General features: G+C 43.5%; 1 protein-coding gene across 1 annotated transcript in view; it reads left to right on the top strand.

The window, feature by feature from the left end:
- The first annotated feature begins 15,854 nt into the window (after positions 1-15,854).
- LOC115113934 (BMP/retinoic acid-inducible neural-specific protein 3-like) overlaps positions 15,855-22,799 on the top strand; it is a 59,936-nt gene continuing 52,991 nt past the window's right edge. The window contains exon 1 of the mRNA XM_065013884.1: positions 15,855-16,144. Within this exon, the coding sequence (XP_064869956.1) occupies positions 15,867-16,144 (278 nt within the window). The 5' untranslated portion in view covers positions 15,855-15,866. The remainder of the gene's footprint in view (positions 16,145-22,799) is intronic.

Genomic DNA, 22,799 nt, shown 5'->3' with positions numbered 1-22,799 from the left:
TCATTTTTGTTGCATTTAATTGAATCAACTTGAATTTGTCACTCTACTGTATTGAAGTCGTGAACTTCAGATTGCACACTTTTTTTTTACAATGTAGTAGGAAATAAACTGATTCATCAAATTTTGAGATGAGCTCTATGTGAGACATTATTGTAAAACGATAGTTCAACACTAAATTGCAAGTCATTAACTATTTATATTGTGCTGTGTCAGCAAGCCACCCTGGAAATGCTCCCTGGTGGCCCTGCTACATTGCAAATGCCCATCTTGACTCGACACTTATATCAACTACACACACGATCGAGTTCATGGCAATATATTCTACTTTGTACAGTGATGTGCGTGCTTCCATTTTTGGAATAAAATCTGCTACACTAAATGTATTTTCTCAGACAGAGAAGACTGTATTTGCTCTAATTTAGCTGGTAACAAAATATTTTTGGGTGAAAATGTATTGGTTGTTCATATTCACTGTGTTACATTTGACATGTATTATGGACTGCATCATTCTGCCCCAAAATAAAGGGCTCCTTTGAAGATATTCTCAAATGTGGCCTCCATTATATCTTTATCAATCTACATAGTTTTATTTGTGGGAGAGGTAACAAGGCTACATTTGTTAGATTGTGCAGTGAACATGGGCAGTCCATCAGATCACAAATGCGTGCCTTCGTTTGAGTCCATTTAAAGGATGTCATTAGGCATGTAGGCATATTAAGTGCACATGGCAGGACATTGCCACTTTCACTGAGGAGGGAAGTGAATGAATAGAGGCCTGAGTTGAACTTGCAAAGCTGAAAGGTCAGAAAATGCCTGTAGATACTGGGTCTTTACTTATACTGAGGCAGCAGCATTTTTGTTATCTCTTGATAAAAAAAGATTCTCGACTTTACAATCCTGAAAGTTAATATCCACTGTAGGCCTGTGGGGCAGTGGTACATCGGCAATAGGAGCGTGATGAATTTTGCCAATGTCAAATTAGACCAATGCAATTATCTTCTGGAAAGTGTTGACAGAGCTGCCATAGCAAACCAGAAAATGGAACACTAACCTGTTCCAGTGTCTGGAACTATTTTGGTCAGACAGAGTGGGTTTGAGACACTATTGAGTCTGGCCTGTCAAAACAGAATTCAATAGCACAGTCACACAAACTGAGGAAGGAACAACATTTGGTCAATTATGGCCGGATGAATGTTGACGTGCACACAATAAGAGGTGTTGCTGCCGCGCTTATGCAACTTTGGCCCCTTGTTGAGCTTTAGGCAGAGATAGAGAGCGTGAGAGAGAGCGTGAGAGAAAGAGAGAGAGAGAGAGAGAGAGAGAGAGAGAGAGAGGTGTTTGTTTTTAGGTGCTGCAGTCTCCAGGGGATGGCTGGTTTGTAGAGAGAGGCACATGAGAGGAGTTGGCATGGTAGCCTTGCCGTTGGCCCTGAGGTGAGCACTGAACGCGTCGGTGGGTCGGACCTCCCCTGGGCTGGAGACTTGGATCAGTCCTGCCCTGGCGTGTTGATCTCTCACCATTATACATCTTAAAAATATTCCCTTAGAATTATAGGTGGGGAGTTATTTTCATCATATACATCCAGACTAGGGTTTCCTGATGTATAGTACAATACCATTCCTTGCAAGTACAAGCAACTGGAAAATATCAACAAACTTTCAAGTTCATATACATGTTAATCCTCCGAGCTCTGCCCACTGGCAACAAGCAGACTACCAAACAGACTACCAAACAGACTACCAAACAGACTACCAAAAAGGAGATCCCAGCAGACAGAGTGGGAGGGACATCACATACTGAAGATACACACTGCATTTTATGAAAACAAGTCTTAGGCCAATATGATGAAATAAAAGGAAACAGACGTGTTTCTCTTGGATTATTGTTAATACAAATCCTCTCTATTTTGTACGCCATTTTAGCAGGGTCGTTTTGGCATATCGGAACCATCAAACATTATATTGCATGATATTACGTTTATCTTCATTAGTGTTCATTGATAGAGTGATTCATCCTGCAGAAAAAAAGTAATTTATCTAAAAACCACTAGGACAAGACCTGTTGCAGTCTGCTCATATTATTCAAGAGTGAAAAAACACTTTAAACATCACTCAGATAAAGACAAATTGTTGAATAACTATAGCAATTCTAATGAGCCCCAGGAAAATGCATTCAGTCCTGGAAAACATACTTCTACAAACTCTCATCTTCTCTAAAGCGCTGTGTTGGGAATATCTATGATGAAATACCCTGCTTCTCTGATGTGAAGCAGGGTAGATTCCCTCCCTTTTTATTTAGATGCAGAAACATCCCACTGGGGAAAATAAATAAATACATCTGATGACGTTGAATCAAGGTGGAAAACCGATTGAGTTTCACCAAACTTTTAACCTAAATCCAATGACATGGTGAAATGTTTTCTTTATTTCAAGATTATTTTACATTTGTTGACATCGCAACCAAACGTAAATCAAAACTAGACATTGAAATGACATCTGTTCCCAGTGGGATTTGACTTTTTACATGGGGAGTTTGGCGCCATTTATCCTCACACAGGCTCTAATCAGGGGTCACCAGTTACATTCAGCCGTGAGACGATCTTTCATTGAGCGGATGGTCGGAGGGCCGGAGCATACTTATAAATCATTTGTACACTGCAAATTGACAGCGAGATTCCCCAACAGATATACTATTTGACAAACACAAAATAATTTCAAACCTTGATTCGCGGCATTACTACTTCCGGGTTTTAGCGAGTGGTCGCATCCGCACTTCGGTCCGCAGGTCGTATAACTTTTCATTACATTTCATTACATTTCATTATAGTACAACGGTTTGATTTGTCTAATCTTAGCAATTTCTTCTTAGCTAGCTACATAGCCGTCATTGTATCAAAGATAATTGCGTAATTATCGTATTTCGTCGTCCTAACGTAGTCTACACTGCTATCTGCCCAGCAGCTAGCCAGCTAGCAAACGTCCACCGTTTACCGAATAGCAGCACTGTAGAAACTATCACACTCAACTGAACGACTTGATTAGTGTAGTGTTAGCTAGCTACATAGTTGTCTTTGCTGTCTTCGTATCCAAGATAATTGTGTAGTTTAGAGTGTGTAGTTTTAGAGTGATTATCTTAATTTACCGAGGTTAGCTAGCCAGCTATTTGTCGTCCTTAACGTAGGAGACACTGCTAGCTAGCCAACAGCTAGCCAACGTCTACCGAATAGAACTTCCGCACTCAACAACCCGGTCCGCTTCGCTCCACAGGTAGTATCACATTTTCATTTAATTTCATTACAGTACAACGGTTTGATTTGTTTGATCGTAGCTAGCTACATAGCTAGCTACATAGCCGTCTTTGTATCAAAGATAATTGTGTAGTCTAGAGCGATTTTCTAGGTTAGCTAGCCAGCTATTGTCGTTCTTTTAACGCAACGTAACGTAATCAACACTGCTAGCTAGCCAGCTAGCCCCGAATAGCAGCACTGTAAAAACTATTACACTCAACGGAACGACTTGATTAGTGTAGTGTCAACAACGCAGCCACTGCCAGCTAGCCTACAAAGTCAACAACGCAGCCACTGCCAGCTAGCCTACTTCAGCAGTACTGTATCATTTTAATCATTTTAGTCAATAAGATTCTTGCTACGTAAGCTTAACTTTCTGAACATTCGAGACGTGTAGTCCACTTGTCATTCAATCTCCTTTGCATTAGCGTAGCCTCTTCTGTAGCCTATCAACTATGTGTCTGTCTATCCCTGTTCTCTCCTCTCTGCACAGACCATACAAACGCTCCACACCGCGTCAGCGCGCCACCCTAATCTGGTGGTCTCAGCGCGCACGACCCACGTGGAGTTCCAGGTCTCCGGTAGCCTCTGGAACTGCCGATCTGCGGCCAACAAGGCAGAGTTCATCTCAGCCTATGCCTCCCTCCAGTCCCTCGACTTCTTGGCACTGACGGAAACATGGATCACCACAGATAACACTGCTACTCCTACTGCTCTCTCTTCGTCCGCCCACGTGTTCTCGCACACCCCGAGAGCTTCTGGTCAGCGGGGTGGTGGCACCGGGATCCTCATCTCTCCCAAGTGGTCATTCTCTCTTTCTCCCCTTACCCATCTGTCTATCGCCTCCTTTGAATTCCATGCTGTCACAGTTACCAGCCCTTTCAAGCTTAACATCCTTATCATTTATCGCCCTCCAGGTTCCCTCGGAGAGTTCATCAATGAGCTTGATGCCTTGATAAGCTCCTTTCCTGAGGACGGCTCACCTCTCACAGTTCTGGGCGACTTTAACCTCCCCACGTCTACCTTTGACTCATTCCTCTCTGCCTCCTTCTTTCCACTCCTCTCCTCTTTTGACCTCACCCTCTCACCTTCCCCCCTACTCACAAGGCAGGCAATACGCTCGACCTCATCTTTACTAGATGCTGTTCTTCCACTAACCTCATTGCAACTCCCCTCCAAGTCTCCGACCACTACCTTGTATCCTTTTCCCTCTCGCTCTCATCCAACACTTCCCACACTGCCCCTACTCGGATGGTATCGCGCCGTCCCAACCTTCACTCTCTCCCCCGCTTCTCTCTCCTCTTCCATCCTATCATCTCTTCCCTCTGCTCAAACCTTCTCCAACCTATCTCCTGATTCTGCCTCCTCAACCCTCCTCTCCTCCCTTTCTGCATCCTTTGACTCTCTATGTCCCCCTATCCTCCAGGCCGGCTCGGTCCTCCCCTCCCGCTCAGTGGCTCGACGACTCATTGCGAGCTCACAGAACAGGGTTCCGGGCAGCCGAGCGGAAATGGAGGAAAACTTCGCCTCCCTGCGGACCTGGCATCCTTTCACTCCCTCCTCTCTACATTTTCCTCCTCTGTCTCTGCTGCTAAAGCCACTTTCTACCACTCTAAATTCCAAGCATCTGCCTCTAACCCTAGGAAGCTCTTTGCCACCTTCTCCTCCCTCCTCCCTCTCTGCAGATGACTTCGTCAACCATTTTGAAAAGAAGGTCGACGACATCCGATCCTCGTTTGCTAAGTCAAACGACACCGCTGGTTCTGCTCACACTGCCCTACACTGTGCTCTGACCTCTTTCTCCCCTCTCTCTCCAGATGAAATCTCGCGTCTTGTGACGGCCGGCCGCCCAACAACCTGCCCGCTTGACCCTATCCCCTCCTCTCTTCTCCAGACCATTTCCGGAGACCTTCTCCCTTACCTCACCTCGCTCATCAACTCATCCCTGACCGCTGGCTACGTCCCTTCCGTCTTCAAGAGAGCGAGAGTTGCACCCCTTCTGAAAAAACCTACACTCGATCCCTCCGATGTCAACAACTACAGACCAGTATCCCTTCTTTCTTTTCTCTCCAAAACTCTTGAACGTGCCGTCCTTGGCCAGCTCTCCCGCTATCTCTCTCAGAATGACCTTCTTGATCCAAATCAGTCAGGTTTCAAGACTAGTCATTCAACTGAGACTGCTCTTCTCTGTATCACGGAGGCGCTCCGCACTGCTAAAGCTAACTCTCTCTCCTCTGCTCTCATCCTTCTAGACCTATCGGCTGCCTTCGATACTGTGAACCATCAGATCCTCCTCTCCACCCTCTCCGAGTTGGGCATCTCCGGCGCGGCCCAGGCTTGGATTGCGTCCTACCTGACAGGTCGCTCCTACCAGGTGGCGTGGCGAGAATCTGTCTCCTCACCACGTGCTCTCACCACTGGTGTCCCCCAGGGCTCTGTTCTAGGCCCTCTCCTATTCTCGCTATACACCAAGTCACTTGGCTCTGTCATAACCTCACATGGTCTCTCCTATCATTGCTATGCAGACGACACACAATTAATCTTCTCCTTTCCCCCTTCTGATGACCAGGTGGCGAATCGCATCTCTGCATGTCTGGCAGACATATCAGTGTGGATGACGGATCACCACCTCAAGCTGAACCTCGGCAAGACGGAGCTGCTCTTCCTCCTGGGGAAGGACTGCCCGTTCCATGATCTCGCCATCACGGTTGACAACTCCATTGTGTCCTCCTCCCAGAGCGCTAAGAACCTTGGCGTGATCCTGGACAACACCCTGTCGTTCTCAACTAACATCAAGGCGGTGGCCCGTTCCTGTAGGTTCATGCTCTACAACATCCGCAGAGTACGACCCTGCCTCACACAGGAAGCGGCGCAGGTCCTAATCCAGGCACTTGTCATCTCCCGTCTGGATTACTGCAACTCGCTGTTGGCTGGGCTCCCTGCCTGTGCCATTAAACCCCTACAACTCATCCAGAACGCCGCAGCCCGTCTGGTGTTCAACCTTCCCAAGTTCTCTCACGTCACCCCGCTCCTCCGCTCTCTCCACTGGCTTCCAGTTGAAGCTCGCATCCGCTACAAGACCATGGTGCTTGCCTACGGAGCTGTGAGGGGAACGGGAGTATTTGGGAATAGATTTCCTAAGTTAAAAGCACTTTGAGCTGATTTCCTTGTGATTTTGCAGTCTTGTCCAACAACAAATTATTTTAATTAATTGATTAATACAAAAAAAAGTTTTTGCTCTGAAAACCTGTAGATCCCACCTGTCTATGGCTGTAGTCTCTAGCTGACGATCACTTCCCTAAAAGAAAGCACTACTTTCCCCTCTCTAAAACATGCTCGGAAGGATATGAGTCTCCTTTACTCCAGAAGTATCACGAGATTTGTCTGATTAAAAGTCATGACACCAACCTGACCATAAAAGTATTAGCGGGATGTGTCCACAGGAGAGATGGAATCAGTAACTAGTTCCCTTGCTCCATGTCTGTTGGAACATAAACAGTGACACTGTCTGCAGAATTGTGAAGATGATAAGAGATGATAAGCAGATCTCTGGGCTCCATATTTTGCATGAATTCCAAGGTTGAGAATGAGATAGCAGACCAGAGAGATATTGTATGTAGTGCATGCTGCTCACACAGTCTACAGCAGCAGGGGTGGGTGAGCATGCAAGCTGGGGGCAAGAATTACATCAACTTCACAAACACCTCACTCTCAACTCAACAGTTTTGAAGCATGATAAACAACCTTGGTAACAGAGCAAAATCAAAAATACATCAACTCTGTACTTACATGACATCAGCTTGAAAAGCAAAACAATGTATATGACTATATACTGTATCTATCCCTCACAGCGAAAATATTAGCCAAAATAATTTATATGATAAAGTACAGTAGCTCTAATCAACAGTTACCTCTGGCTTTAGATTGCTTCAGACTTTACAAATCAGTAAAATCATCTGGTATTGTTGAACTGATTCATGGTTATGGATTTATTGAAAAGAGGAACGCCTTAAATCATTTTTGCATTCGCTATCTCTCTAACGCATACGTGACACACACAAACACGCGCACACACAAAGAAGAGCCAGCCAGGAAACACTTTCTGCTTTTGTGTTACATTTTATTATTGGTCTTCTGTTAACCTTTCAAACCTCCCCTATGTTCCCATTCAGACTCAACAAGACTGGAGTGCAAAGTTGTGTGGAGAGTTTTACAAAGGTTCAAAAGGGGTTTTCAAGAAATGTAAGGCAATGAATTCCGGTTTGCTTTCTTCTCTGAAGTTGTCTGAGTTGACAATCCAACTGTTATGGTGCTTGGTGCTGTGCTTTACGGACATTTATATAAAAAGTATATATAGAAGGTATAAAAAACTATTGGGCAGAAAAAGTGCAGAAGTACATTTGAGAATTCTATTTGATTCAAGTAACAGCATTGAGAGAGATGGCACGGTGAGTTAAACAGCCAAGATCATTTTCTCCTTACAGTTGAATGTCACGAAATAATAATTATAGACAAAGTACTGTATATCTAGCTCGTGTACTACTGTACCTCTGTTGTCTCCATTTCTATAGGAAATATAATTGCTGAAATTATGCATTAATACGGGCATTAACTTTTTTTGTATTCCTCGGCCACACTGAGAATTATAATGAATGCCTCTGTAATATAATTACAGTTTCAGTTGCTATGGCTACATGAAAATGCTAACAAATGGTGTTATCGAAATCTCCAAGGTGAAAAAGATAGATCATTAAGATGATTTTGAATCTACCGGCAGTGAGACATTTTTGAGGCCCCAGAGATGGCAGTGCGTCTGCTATGGCTGAGAGAAGTTCTTACATCTCTATTCAATCAGCTGAATGTAGTGTGTTAATGCACCACAGCTGTGTTTTAGAGGAGATGAGAAATATCAATCAAACTGTTCTGTTCGGTTTTTCCTTTGGAGAACAAGGGACTTGAACCGTGCCATCTCTCTCAATGCTCTTACTTGAATCAAATAGAATTGATGTCCCCTAAAAGGTAATGAGTTGTTGTTCAGTGATTTTCAAATGATAGGCTTAGATGCTCAAATAGCTTTATATAATTAATCTGAATATGTCATGCAAATATCAACAGAGAAGCACAAGAGCTCCTTGTGGCTTTTCTTAAAAATAAGATCTCATCAACCCTTTAAAGCTAGCCATCAAGCCATGGCTGTTCTGAAATGGATTCTACATAAACACTAGTGACACCTACTTCAATTGTGGCCTTGCAATTGGCCTTGATTAACTTTTACCACTGAAAGCAATTACCATGACAATGCACAGCATTGAGTACGGTTCGTTACATGTTTTCGGCATAGTAACGAGATAAGGTTGACAGTTGCATCACTGAAAATGTTTCACATTGTGAAATCATTACGATTTAATTTAGCTTTTGATTAATTATTTTTCATGGGTTGTTTATTAAAACGTGTATCCCACCTTCATGGATATTTCCTTCAATAGATACTGTATATAATTAAAGCTTACAGAGGCAATTTGAAATTAGGCCCTGCTGTGCTCTCAATTACCAAATGTGGGTGTATTGTTCTTGGCAGAAATTCCACAAACTCCCAAGTCAGTGTGGACCTATTGGGGGATTAGTCAACAAACTAATATAGAGTTGTTGCAATATGCAGATGGACTTTTTATGGAGGCAGTGTTACCCATAGTAAGCAGCTTGGGTAATTATCTGGGCTATGTGATGTATAGGCAATTAACACTACATGGCGTTGTCTTTATGGAGAAAGGACGGCAGCTGGAAAGGTGAAGCAATAACACATCATCGATCCTTTGGTACTTTGGGATTTTCTTCAAATCAAACAGCTGGAAAATATGATGCTCCGAAAGACAGATTGGTGTTTCTTAATTATCAAGTGCTCTATCAATTTTGCAGGTATTGATGGGTCCTAATTGCCCATATGGTTGTTTGCTTAACTTTGGCTCCGTTGGAGGACCCTAATGAAGATCTAACAGTAATTAATGTGCAGGTAAGAGGTAAGCACCTGCTTTCCTGTTAAAATATGTGTGGCACCTCACTTTTAAGCGCCCTGAACAATGAGGTGTGGCTGAGAATCCGATTATTTTTTACATTCATGCTTTTTCACGCCCTCCTAATTGTTTTAGCTGATTAACTTGCTATGCTTACGCTTTTTAATTAAGGCTTTTTCATTTTCAGGATTATGGCTTTTGTTTATTTATATTACATCTTGCAAAACAGTTTCCTGGGGGCAAACTTTTACTGGAAGGATGAGATTTGAATAATCTTCATGGTTAGAAAGAATCTGCTCATAAAATATTGCTATATAGAGGTTACTGAGCAAGATGATTGACCTTTAAGAACTATAATCAGGAAGATCTGTGCTGTTTCGCTGCTTGGTGACACCCAACCAGATTCTGATATTCACTAAAAAACATCCCACAGCTTGACGCAGGGTATGTTTATTTGGCAATGGTAGATTTTTCTTTTGAAAAAAGCAATATCATGTGCATCTCAGGGACCTGGTCTGTCTTTGCTTCTCCTCGAATGAGTGGGATGTCTCGCATGGTTAAACACATAGAGTATAGCTTTTGAGTTGGAATCACGATGCTATCGGTGCGATGCAGCTCGACGCATAGGGACCCAAATCTTGCGTAACCAAGATCTATGACAGCTGTTTGGCTTACCATAGCGTAGGAGGTGTACTCCTGATAATTGCTCTCATCCTTTCATCAAACCACGCTTAAGCAAATTGCCAGGCTGGAACTGATGGAAAGTTCTGCCTTGGCTGCCAGTTTTTATAATTGAGCCATAGTACAAACCCACCAACCCGGTACTATGAATACTCTTTTAGTGCAGATAGAAATCCACCCTCAGCAAGAAGCAATGGAGAAATATTGTGGGACAGCTGGCAGGGTTGCTGAGTAGTTAAAACACTGAGTATGAGTAGCTTAGTTCAAGAGAACATCTGGCCTTCTGGTAATGGGACTACACCTGCTTTGCTGGGCCCGGCCAGGAGGCAGGTGTTGGCCCACACTCACAAACCCTTATTAAGTCAGATTCAATAAGGACTCACAGCTGCACTCATTGCCATGCACACATTACTGGGTATACCTTACAGGTATAGCATACTTATACTTTGTGGATGGTCAGCCTGATATTGTGCCTTATGCTATTTATTATGAAGCAATGAAGAAGCACACTATCTGTCGCCTTTCTCTTAATGTATGGTCCTTGCCAATTTGAAGAGCAGTGTATGCCTGTGTGCTTATGTGGGCCCATGTGTGTTTTTGAGTGTGTGTGCATGCGTGCGTGCGTGCGTGAGTGGGCGCGCGTGTTCTATTCAGGGGTGTTAGCAACTGTGAACATTACCCACCTGCAAAACGTGGTGAATGCTACAAATGTGAATGGCACAAAAGTAACCCAGTTCCCCAGACCATACTTGTCTGAAATTTTATTTCTAAGTGCGAGACGGTAAAATGGTTTTCTATTCCACCTGTGTGCCCTCGTACCTTCATACTGAATTCAAGACATTCGTGTCTTCTCCTTGGTTTTCCTCTTGGGTAGAAAGGGTAAATAGGAAAGTACTTGATTTATGCAAGAAGAACATTAAATGTCAAGGCTAAATTCAGTATTTCCTCCATTATCTCACTGGCTTTTTTTAGGATGTTGTATTCTTTTTATAATTAGGAAGAACTTCAACAGTGGAGCAATACGGCAAGCCTGGTATGGACATCTCAGTAAGAGGTGTTGCTTTTAGAACTTAGACTCATGTGAAAGGCATATTTCAAGCAAGGTTGGAAAGTCAGCACTAGAATTTGTATGAATCAGTTGTGGCTCGTTTTCCCCTCTACTGTAGCTTCATGATATGACTACCATCATACAGGAGATGATTTCATTTGTAACCGTATCGTGTGAGAAAAATGACACAGCAAGTCATATTTTATTTATGCTAAAGTTGAATTTACACTTGGATTCAGCATATGAAACGTCATTTAAATCTAATATCCTGCTTACAACTGCAAAGTTCAACTGTCGAAATAGAAACATGGAGTTTTGGCTGTAAAGGGTATGGGCAATACAGGGAAACAGGCAAGAAAGGGAGGAATGGAGGGATGATACATAATGAAAGGAGAAGCAGCAGCAGATACCACAGCTGTTTCCTGCAGCTTCTCATCTTTACGGTGGATCCACCCCAAGTGGCATGCTATTCCCTATATAATGCACTACTTTTGAAGAGACTCACAGGGCTCTGGTCAAAAGTAGTGCACTATTTAGGGAATAGGGTTCCATTTGGGATGCAGCTGGGTCTTCTTCCCCAGTGGAGTGTGCACTGTGCAGTGTGCAATAACCCTACCTCTTCAAAGAGTATCTTAAATTACCCCACAGCACCCCTCATACACTAACTGTAAACCGCTTTGGATAAGAGCGTCTACTAAATGACTAAAATGTAAATGTGAGGGATACTGTTTAAGACGGGCCTTGTCTTGATGACTGGGCAGGCAGATGATAGGTAAAATTAGGTTTGAATTATTAATTAATGTGATGCACAAAGGTGAAATAAAGTTCTCATTATTATTTCATAGTGATTCATTCTCGACCTAAGGTATATTATGTTGTATCCTCTTAGTTTTTGAAATAATGGATGGAATTCTAATCAGTTGGAATGCAGGTGCTTCAAGTATAGGTTCACACTACATGCTTTTTAAAATCCTACAGACAGATTTAACTTTCACATTGCAAGACAGTGAGAAACATGTGAGATGTAAGGTGTCCACTTCACAGCAGAATGAACGGTGGTGGGTGGTCTATGGTTTAAGTTTCCTTGAGATTTAAAAAGTCTATGATTATTCCTTAACGGTATTGGAGGATGACCACTGCTACCATATGCAATTACTGCACAAACTAATTGTTAAGCAATCATTGTTAATGCATGAATGTGATTTAAGAAATGAAAAAGTTAATACACAGGTAGACCAACCTAGAGAGTGACTTATTTGAAAGTGTTACCGAACTGTCATCTATTTTATGTGAGGAAAGCTTTAAGCAGATACATTTTAAAGTGGGACAGTTGAGCAGAAAGGGGAGGGAAACAAAGGGCAAAAGGAACATAATGCATATATTATATTGAACAAAAATATAAACACAACATGCAACAATGTCAAAGATTTGACTGAATTACAGTTCAAATGAGGAAATCATTCAATTTAAATAAACTCATTAGGCCTAATATATGGATATACTGCATGGCCTCACAATGGGCATCAGGATCTCATCATGGTATTTCTGTGCATTCAAATTTACATCGATAAAATGCAATTGTGTTCGTTGTCCGTAGCTTATGCCTGCCCATACCATAACCCTACCGCAACCATGGGGCACTCTGTTCACAACATTGACATTAGCAAACTGCTCATCCCATGGTGCCGTACACATGGCCTGCTATTGTGAGGTCAATTGGACGTACTGCCAAATTCTCTAAAACAATGTTGGAGGCGGCTTATGGTAGAGAACATAAAAGTATCTGGCAACAGCTCTGGTGGACATTCCTGCAGTCAACATGCCAACATCCCTCAAAACTTGAGGCATCTGCAGGCATTGTGTTGGGAATACTATTAGTCCCATATCACTTGTACAGTTTGTTCAAGCTTGTTCTATTCTTGGCCCTAAAAGTTGGATTGTGCAGTGCATATTCAACACTACAGTAACTCATTAATATAAAAAAACGTAATTTACCCCCTCTTCAGGTATGATGTCTGAAGGAAATATATACTGTATAAATTAAATTACATTTACATTTACATTTAAGTCATTTAGCAGACGCTCTTATCCAGAGCGACTTACAAATTGGTGCGTTCACCTTAAGACATCCAGTGGAACAGCCACTTTACAATAGTGCATCTAAATCTTTTAAGGGGGGGGGTGAGAAGGATTACTTTATCCTATCCTAGGTATTCCTGAAAGAGGTGGGGTTTCAGGTGTCTCCGGAAGGTGGTGATTGACTCCGCTGTCCTGGCGTCGTGAGGGAGTTTGTTCCACCATTGGGGGGCCAGAGCAGCGAACAGTTTTGACTGGGCTGCACAGGAACTGTACTTCCTCAGTGGTAGGGTGTAAATGTACAGTATATATTATATACAGTGCATTCAGGAAACATTCAGACCCCTTGACTTTTTCCACATGTTGTTACGTTACAGCCTAAATTGGATGAAATAATTCCCCCCCCCTCATCAATCTACACACAATACCCCATAATGACAAAGCGAAAGAGGTTTTTAGAAATTTTTGCAAATGTATTAAAAATAACAAACAGATACCTTATTTACATAAGTATTCAGACCCTTTGCCATGAGACCCGAAACTGAGCTCAGGTGCATCCTGTTTCCATTGATCAACCTGGAGATGTTTCTGCAACTTGATTGGAGTCCAACTGGTAAATTCAATTGATTGGATATGATTTGGAAAGGCACACACCTGTCTATATAAGGTCCCACAGAGCAAAAACCAAGCCACAAGGTTTTAAGGAATTGTCCGTAGAGCTCCGAGACAGGATTGTGTCGAGGCACAGATCTGGGGAAGGGTACCAAAAGAATTCTGGTCCCAAAGAACCCAGTGGCCTCCATCATTCTTCAATGGAAGAAGTTTGGAACTACCAAGACTCTTCCCAGAGCTGGCTTCCCGGCTAAACTGAGCAATCGGGGGAGAAGGGCCTTGGTCAGGGAGGTAACCAAGAACCCGATGGTCACTCTGACAGAGGTCCAGAGTTCCTCTGTGGAGATGGGACAACCTTCCAGAAGGACAACCATCTCTGTAGCACTCCACCATTCAGGTCTTTATTGTAGAGTGGCCAGACAGAAGCCACTCCTCAGTAAAAGGCACATGACAGCCCGATTGGAGTTTGCCAAAAGGCACCTAAAGGACTCTCAGACCATGAGAAACAAGATTATCTGGTCTGATGAAACCAAGATTGAATTCTTTGGCCTGAATGCCAAGCGTCATGTCTGGAGGAAACCTGCCAGCATCCCTACGGTGAAGCATGGTGTGGCAGCATCATGCCATAGACATGTTTTTTTGTTCACCTTCCAACAAGACAACGATCCTATGCACACAGCCAAGACACTGCAGCAGTGGCTTTGCGACATGTGTCTGAATGTCCTTGAGTGGCCCAGCCAGAGCACGGACTTGAACCCAATCGAACATCTCTGGAGAGACCTGAAAATAGCTGTGTAGCGTTTCTCCTCATCCAACCTGACAGAGCTTAAGAGGATCTGCAGAGAAGAATGGGAGACACTCCCCAAATACAGGTGTGCAAAGCTTGTAGCGTCATACCCAAGAATACTCGAGGCTGTAATCACTGCCAAAGGTGCTTCAACAAAGTACTGAATTAAGGGTCAAAATACTTATGTAAATTGTTTTCAGTTTTTCTTTTTTACACATTTGAAAAAATCTAATAAAAACGTTTTTTTCTTTGTCATTATGGGTTATTGTGTGTAGATTGATGAGGGGGAAAAACGTTATAATCAATTTTAGAATAAGGCTGTAAAGTAACAAATTGTGGAAAAGTCAAGGGGTCTGAATATTTTCCCAATGCACTGTATGTATTATATATTTTTACTATAGCTGCCAACCACAGGTAGACTCAAGATCCCGCTCTCAATAAGTGTAAACAGCCTGCTGTTGCCGATCTGCTAATCATCAGATGGGGGAGGAGAGGAGGTAAGGGGCCCATGTGGGTAACTGGCATGCCCTGCCTTGATTGGGTAACTGATTCATTAAAGAAAAACGGAATAATAAATTAATGTGACTGGTCAATGGTGTAAATCAGGGGCTGGGTCCATGAGGCAAAAATACATAAATAAAAATGACATCATTTTTTTATTATTATAATTTTGGATCCAACCACAGGAGCCCGCTCTCAATGTTCAAAACACACCAGAGAGCATAATTAAGCCCCAGAGGATCAGTAGTTTATAAAAAATAACTGTGGATTAAGTTTGATCACAAGCACATACAGGTACAGTATCTCCAAAAATTAACGAAACCTAAATTGTCTTAAAAGGGTGTTGCAGATCCACTTCAACAAATCCCTGGGGCCTATGATTTCTTAATCTGGCCCTGGGAGCGCTACCACATAAAATACCACATTGTGTATTTGATTGAACTGAGGCCTAAAGCAGTTTTTTTTATTCCCTTCCTTCACAGGTCTAGACCAATACTTGGAGTATAGCTCTCCAAATCTAGCTGAAGAAAGGCTCTTACAGTGTAGTTAGTACAGGCCAAGATTGAATGCATCGACCTGGGAGGGAAGTCTAGCCAGTTGTAGTATTAGGTTTTTGGCTCTGAAAAGAAAGTTACTGCATGTGTGTTTGATTAAATTGATCCCTAAGAGAAGCTCTGACGAAGGCTGTGAGGCTGATACATCAGCTAAATAAACACAAGTGATACTGTCAAGAAAGGTGTCCAAGTTTTTATTTTCTTTCAAGTTGACCTCTGAATTGAGCCCAAAAACATGTTGTCTCTCTTTCCCTTTATAGGTCAGGAGGGATTAGTAGAAGAATGCTGGTCCCGGGTGCCAAACAGGAAGATGGTGATGCGTTGGCCGAGTGCTGCAGCTGTTAAATGGTTGCTGTTGATGCTCCTATGGCAGTGGACAGTGCTGGGCCACCTCGGCTGGGTTCTGGCCCTGGCTGAGGGACAGCAGAGTAAGAACCCCTCACTCACTGCTGCCAGCACTGGACGCCAGATTGGCGGCCACCTGGATTGGCTACTGTCCGAGAAGGGACCTTTCCACCGTTGTCCTGAATACACAGAGTTCAAAGAACGCTTCCAGCAGGGTTTCTCCACACGCTATAAGATCTACAGGTGAGAATCTAGAGGCGAGGTGTATGTGTGTACTGTGCCTTGAAAACGTATTTACCACCCTTGGCCTTTTACTTATTTTGTTTTATTACAGCCTGTAATTTAAATGTATTTTTATTTGGATTTCATGTAATGGACATACACATAATAATCCAAATTAGTGAAGTGAAATGAAAAGATTTTAAAAAAACAACTGAAAAATGGTGTGTTGTATTCACCCCCTTTGCTATGAAGCCCCTAAATAAGATCAGGTGCAACTAATTACCTCCAGAAGTCACATAATTAGTTAAATAAAGTCCACATGTGTGCAATCTTAGTGTCACATGATCTGTCACATGATCTCAGTATATATACACCTGTTCTGAAAGGCCCCAGAGTCTACCATACCACTAAGCAAGTGGCACCACCAAGCAAGCGGCACAACCAAGCAAGAGGCACTAAGAAGACCAAGGAGCTCTCCAAACAGGTCAAGTTGTGGAGAAGTGCAGATCAGGGTTGGGTTATAAAAAAATACCTGAACCTTTGAACATCCAACGGAGCACCATTAAATCCATTATTAAAAAATGGAAATAATATGGCACCACAACAAACCTGCCAAGAGAGTGCTGCCCACCAAAACTCACAGACCAGGCATGGAGGGCATTAATCAGAGTGGCATCAAAGAGACCAAAGAAAACCCTGAAGGAGCTGCAAAGCTCCACAGTGGAGATTGGAGTATCTGTCCATTGGACCACTTTAAGCTGTACACTCCACAGAGCTGGGCTTTATGGAAGAGTGGCCAGAAAAAAAGCCTTTGCTTAAAGAACAAAATGAGCAAACACATTTGGTGTTCACCAAAAGGCATGCGGGTGACTCCCCAATCATATGGAAGAAGGTACTCTGGTCAGGTGAGACTAAAATTGAGCTTTTTGGCCATCAAGGAAAACGCTATGTCTGGCGCAAAACCAACACCTCTCCCCTCAACACCATCATGGTGGTGGCAGCATCATGCTGTGGGGATGTTTTTCATCGGCAGGGACTGGGAAACTGGTCAGAATTGAAGGAATGATGGATGGCGCTAAATACAGGGAAATTATTGAGGGAAACCTGTTTCAGTCTTCCAGAGGTTTGAGACTGAGGTTCACCTTCCAGCAGGACAATGACCCTAAGCATACTGCTAAAGCAACACTCGAGGGGTTTAAGGGAAAACATTTAAATGTCTTGGAATGGCCTAGTCAAAGCCCAGTCCTCAAATCTGTGGTATGACTTAAAGAATTCTGTACACCAGCAGAACCCATCCAACTTGAAGGAAATGGAGTAGTTCAAATCAAATCAAAAATCAAATCAAATTGTATTTGTCACATACACATGGTTAGCAGATGTTAATGCGAGTGTAGCGAAATGCTTGTGCTTCTAGTTCTGACAATGCATTAATAACCAAGGAGTAATCTAACCTAACAATTCCACAACAACTACCTGATACACACAAGTGTAAAGGGATGAAGAATATGTACATATATATGAATGAGTGATGGTACAGAACGGCATAGGCAATATGCAGTAGATGGTATAGAGTACAGTATATACATATGAGATGAGTAATGTAGGGTATGTAAACATAAACGTGGCATTGTTTAAAGTGGCTAGTGATAGATTTATACATCCATTTTTACATGATTAAAGTGGCTGGAGTTGAGTCAGTATGTTGGCAGTAGCCACTCAATGTTAGCGGTGGCTGTTTAACAGTCTGATGGCCTTGAGATAGAAGCTGTTTTTCAGTCTCTCGGTCCCAGCTTTGATGCACCTGTACTGACCTCGCCTTCTGGATGAAAGCGGGGTGAACAGGCAGTGGGTCGGGTGGTTGTTGTCCTTGATGATCTTTATAGCCTTCCTGTGACATCGGGTGGTGTAGGTATCCTGGAGGGCAGGTAGTTTCCCCCTGGTGATGCGTTGTGCAGACCTCACTACCCTCTGGAGAGCCTTATGGTTGTGGGCGGAGTTGTTGCCGTACCAGGCGGTGATACAGCCCGACAGGATGCTCTCGATTGGAGGCTGAAGCCGAATTTCTTCAGCCTCCTGAGGTTGAAGAGGCGCTGCTGCGCCTTCTTCACCACGCTGTCTGTGTGGGTGGACCAATTCAGTTTGTCCGTGATGTGTACGCCGAGGAACTTAAACCTTACTACCCTCTCCACTACTGTCCCGCCGATGTGGATAAGGGGGTGCTACCTCTGCTACGATTATCTCCTTTTTTTAAAACTTTGACCGTGAGGTTATTTTCCTGACACCACACTCCGAGGGCCCTCACCTCCTCCCTGTAGGCCGTCTCATCGTTGTTGTTAATCAAGCCTACCACTGTAGTGTCGTCTGCAAACTTGATGATTGAGTTGGAGGCGTGCATGGCCACGCAGTTTTGGGTGAACAGGGAGTATAGGAGTGGGCTCAAAACACACCCTTGTGGGGCCCCAGTGTTTAGGATCAGCGGGGTGGAGATGTTGTTACCTACCCTCACCACCTGGGGGCGGCCCTTCAGGAAGTTCAGCCCCAGTTGCACAGGGTGGGGTTGAGACCCAGGGATAAGGGTTGATTGAATATGTCCGTAAACACACCAGCCAGCTGGTCTGTGCATGCTCTGAGGACGCGCCTGGAGATGCCGTCTGGGCCTGCAGCCTTGCGAGGGTTAACACCTTTAAATGTTTTACTCACGTCGGCTGCAGTGAAGGAGAGTCCACAGGTTTATGTAGCGGGCCGTGTCAATGGCATTGTATGGGCCTCAAAGCGAGCAAACAAGTTGTTTAGTCTGTCTGGGAGCAAGACATCCTGGTCCGCGATGGGGCTGGTTTTCTTTTTGTAATCCGTGATTGACTGTAGACCCTGCCACATACCTCTTGTGTCTGAGCCGTTGAATTGTGACTCTACTTTGTCTCTATACTGACGCTTAGCTTGTTTGATTGCCTTGGGAAGGGAATAGCTACACTGTTTGTATTCGGTCATCTTTCCGGTCACCTTGCCCTGGTTAAAAGCAGTGGTTCGCGCTTTCAGTTTTGCACAAATGCTGCCATCAATGCACGGTTTTTGATTTGGGAATGTTCTAATAGTTGCTGTGGGTACGACATCGCTGATGCACTTGCTAAAAAACTCGCTCACCGAATCAGCATATTCGTCAATGTTGTTTGACGCAGTGTGGAACATATCCCAATCCACGTGATCGAAGCAATCTTGAAGCGTGGAATCAGATTGGTCGGACGAGCGTTGAACAGACCTGAGCACGGGAGCTTCCTGTTTTAGTCTCTGTCTATAGGCTGGGAGCAATGAAATGGAGTCGTGGTCAGCTTTTCCAAAAGGAGGGCAGGGGAGGGCCTTATATGCGTCGCGGAAGTTATAATCACAATGATCCAGGCTGTGATTATAATCGAAGAGAATTCTCTTGGTAGATAATGAGGTCGACATTTGATTGTGAGGAATTCTAAGTCAGGTGCACATAAGGACTTGAGTTCCTGTATGTTGTTATGATCACACCACGTCTCGTTAATCATAAGGCCTACCCCCCCCGCCCCTCTTCTTACCAGAAAGATGCTTGTTTCTGTCGGAGCGATGCGTGAAGAAACCAGCTGGCTGCACCGACTCCGATAGCTTGTCTCCGTGAGCCATGTTTCCGTGACGCAAAGAACATTACAGTCTCTTATGTCACTCTGGAATGCTACCCTTGCTCAGATTTCATCAACGTTGTCAAGAGACTGGACATTGGCGAGTAGTATGCTCGGGAGCGATGCGCGATATGCCCGTCTCCGGAGCCTGACCAGGAGACCGCTTCGTCTGCCCCTTTTACGGCGACGTTGTTTTGATTCGCCAGCTGGGATCCGATCCATTGTCCTGGGTGGTGGGCAAAACACAGGATCCGCTTCGGGAAAGTCGTATTCCTGGTCGTAATGATGGTGAGTTGACGTTGCTCTTATATCCCGACTGTATTTAATAAAACCTAAGATTACTTGGGGTACCAATGTAATAAATAACATGTAAAAAAAACAAAATACTGCAAAGTTTCCTAGGACCGTGAAGAGAGGCGGCCATCTCTGTCGGCGCGGGAAGTTTTGCCTTGAAGAATGGGCAAAAATCCCAGTGGCTAAATGTGCCAAGCCTATAGAGACAGACCCCAAGAGACTTGCAGCTGTAATTGCTGCAAAAGGTGGCTATACAAAGTATTGACTTTGGGGGTGGGGGGGGGGTGAATAGTTCAAGTTTAATTTTTTGTCTTATTTCTTGTTTGGTTCACAATAACAAATATTTTGCATCTTCAAAGTGGTAGTCAGGTTGTGTAAATCAAAAGATACAAACCCCCCAAAAATAATTTTTAATTCCAGGTCGTAAGGCAACAAAATATGAAAAATGCCAAGGGGGTGAATACTTTGGCAAAGCCACTATATATGTGTGTGTTATTTTTGAAAAGAGATTAATCTTACGAACTATATTTTTTCAAAGTTCTTCTGCATGCAGCTACAATAGTAGCTGTTGAGAGAAAGGAATATGTGCCCTGTGCCACAGCTTTCTTCGAATGATACTGTACTGTACTGTACTGCAGTGTTATTGTCCATGCTGCACTGCACTCTGATGAACCATACCATACCAAGCAAGAGACAAAAAGCACTTCCATATTCCATCCATGTATTTTTCAACGTCTCTATCTTTTCTAAAGCATTATAATTATTCTAAATGTAATATCAAATGTGATGTGCTCGATCTGATATGCCTGCATTTAAAATTGTAATTTCCTCAGCTTGGAATATATTTGTACTCTGACCCTTTCCTGTCCTTCCCATTCCTCCATCACACATCCAGGCCTATTTCATTGTATTACTCCATGCGCTCTCCATGGTGCTACTGTACATTCACCTCAGTCAAATTATAGCTCCAGATTAGTGGGGGCATTTTTTCCCTGCTGTGCTGCTAATGCTACTTGACTGTGGGCATGTTGAAAGATGTGTCGCCATACAAGGTGGATTTCTTTACCGACAGAACTGACTTTCATCTCTTGGAAAACACTGAATTCAGAAATCTGCTTGAGTTTTCTTCTCGTCCAACTTGAAATGACAGGTTTCATTGCAGATGCACAGAGTATGGCTAGACAGGATAGGTGTAGCTTTCGGACAGAAGTGGGACACATCACAACGTGCCCTGGGACAGTGTCAAAAATGACTAAGACAAGGAACTTGAATGCAGATTCTTACAGATAGGTATCTTTTCAGGGGAGACATGAGTCATCCATTTATGCAATTGCAAAGTTTTCTAAATGTATCTGTTAGACCTTTTATTTTCCCCCTGAAATTCGTGTTTGAATGAATCCCTGCTAGTTGTTCTATTCTATCTCAGGCTGTGTAATAAATATTACTCAGTCTGTGTATAGGGGCCATTAACCATGCTTAGGCTTTTAGCAAGCATCAGTGCTGCATTATGAGTGTATCTACTCTGTCGGTCAAGTTTGGCCTCTTTCTCTGCCTCCTCTGCCCCACATGTAGCTGACATTGGCCAACTCCAATGTCAGCATGGGAAGAGCAGCTGGACAGAAAAGGGCCTGCAGATCTGTGATGGAATCAGGCAAAGAGCACAGCCAGCACTGTTTGAAAGGTTGCCTAGCAGGCAAATTGCGGGTGTGTGCATGTGCGTGTGCAATATTGTCCGACCAACACCTCAGCCGTCAATGGACATAAATGAGGTTTCCCCCAATTGTGCTGCCAAGGCCTTTTGATATGTTCACTGATCTTTTTAAAGGACACCCAGGGAGAAAGTAGGTGTGCAAGTCTGCACATTACGAATAGGGAACACCAACTGGGTTATATAGAGGAAGGCTGATGTTCCCCCTCTCTGCCTGGTCACAGCTGCCCTACGGGTGGTGCACTGAAAGATTCCAGCTAAAGCAAACTCAGTCATCCTTGCTGTTACTTTCTGGAGTGTACGGGCTTTGTCCTATTTGAATAGCAAGCCTGATATGTTCTGTAATTTTTTTTATGTTTCCTGAGTTCTTGTTGTGCAGGGAGAATCCGATTCTGTAAGTGCCATTGACATGATAACTACACAGCATGTATTTACTATGCCTGTGAAATATGTAAAGATATGTGATTTTACTTTCGAAGAGCCCCCATGCCTATAAATAAATTGAATGTGAGGGTCACAGGGCCAAGGATGCTTAAATTCCTTGCAGAATCTAGCAATGGTGTTTGTCAAAGAAAGAGCTGCTGCCGCTGCTGGCTATGATCTTGCCAGTTCTCTCATGGACGAGGTTTGCAACTTAATAGATATCCTATTGAAATAATCGTTACATGAATAGATAAACCGCAATTTAATGTGATTTGTAAAAAATGTACAACTTTAAAACAAGATAGCGAAGCAGCACGTCTTGCAGATTGGGGAATTTCTTCTTTCATAGGCCTTCATTTGGTGAGAGGAAATAGGAAAGGACGGGAAGGATGTTACATTATCCAGACAGGAAGATACTTATATAAAGCTGGCTCTCCCAGGAGGTGTTATGGGATGATAGATGCGTTCCCTTAAGATACATTACTGCTGGCTCATTGTGCTTTTGAGCCATGTGAGGTGGCAGCACTGACAGCCTATAGGGACTCCACTGAGCACATCCAGGGCTCAACGGCTCTCGTAACATGGTAACAGCTCATCCCGGAGGCAACAA

Source organism: Oncorhynchus nerka, linkage group LG9b (assembly GCF_034236695.1).
Source record: "Oncorhynchus nerka isolate Pitt River linkage group LG9b, Oner_Uvic_2.0, whole genome shotgun sequence".
Taxonomy (NCBI): domain Eukaryota; kingdom Metazoa; phylum Chordata; class Actinopteri; order Salmoniformes; family Salmonidae; genus Oncorhynchus; species Oncorhynchus nerka.
This window is presented reverse-complemented; position numbering and strand designations above follow the sequence as displayed.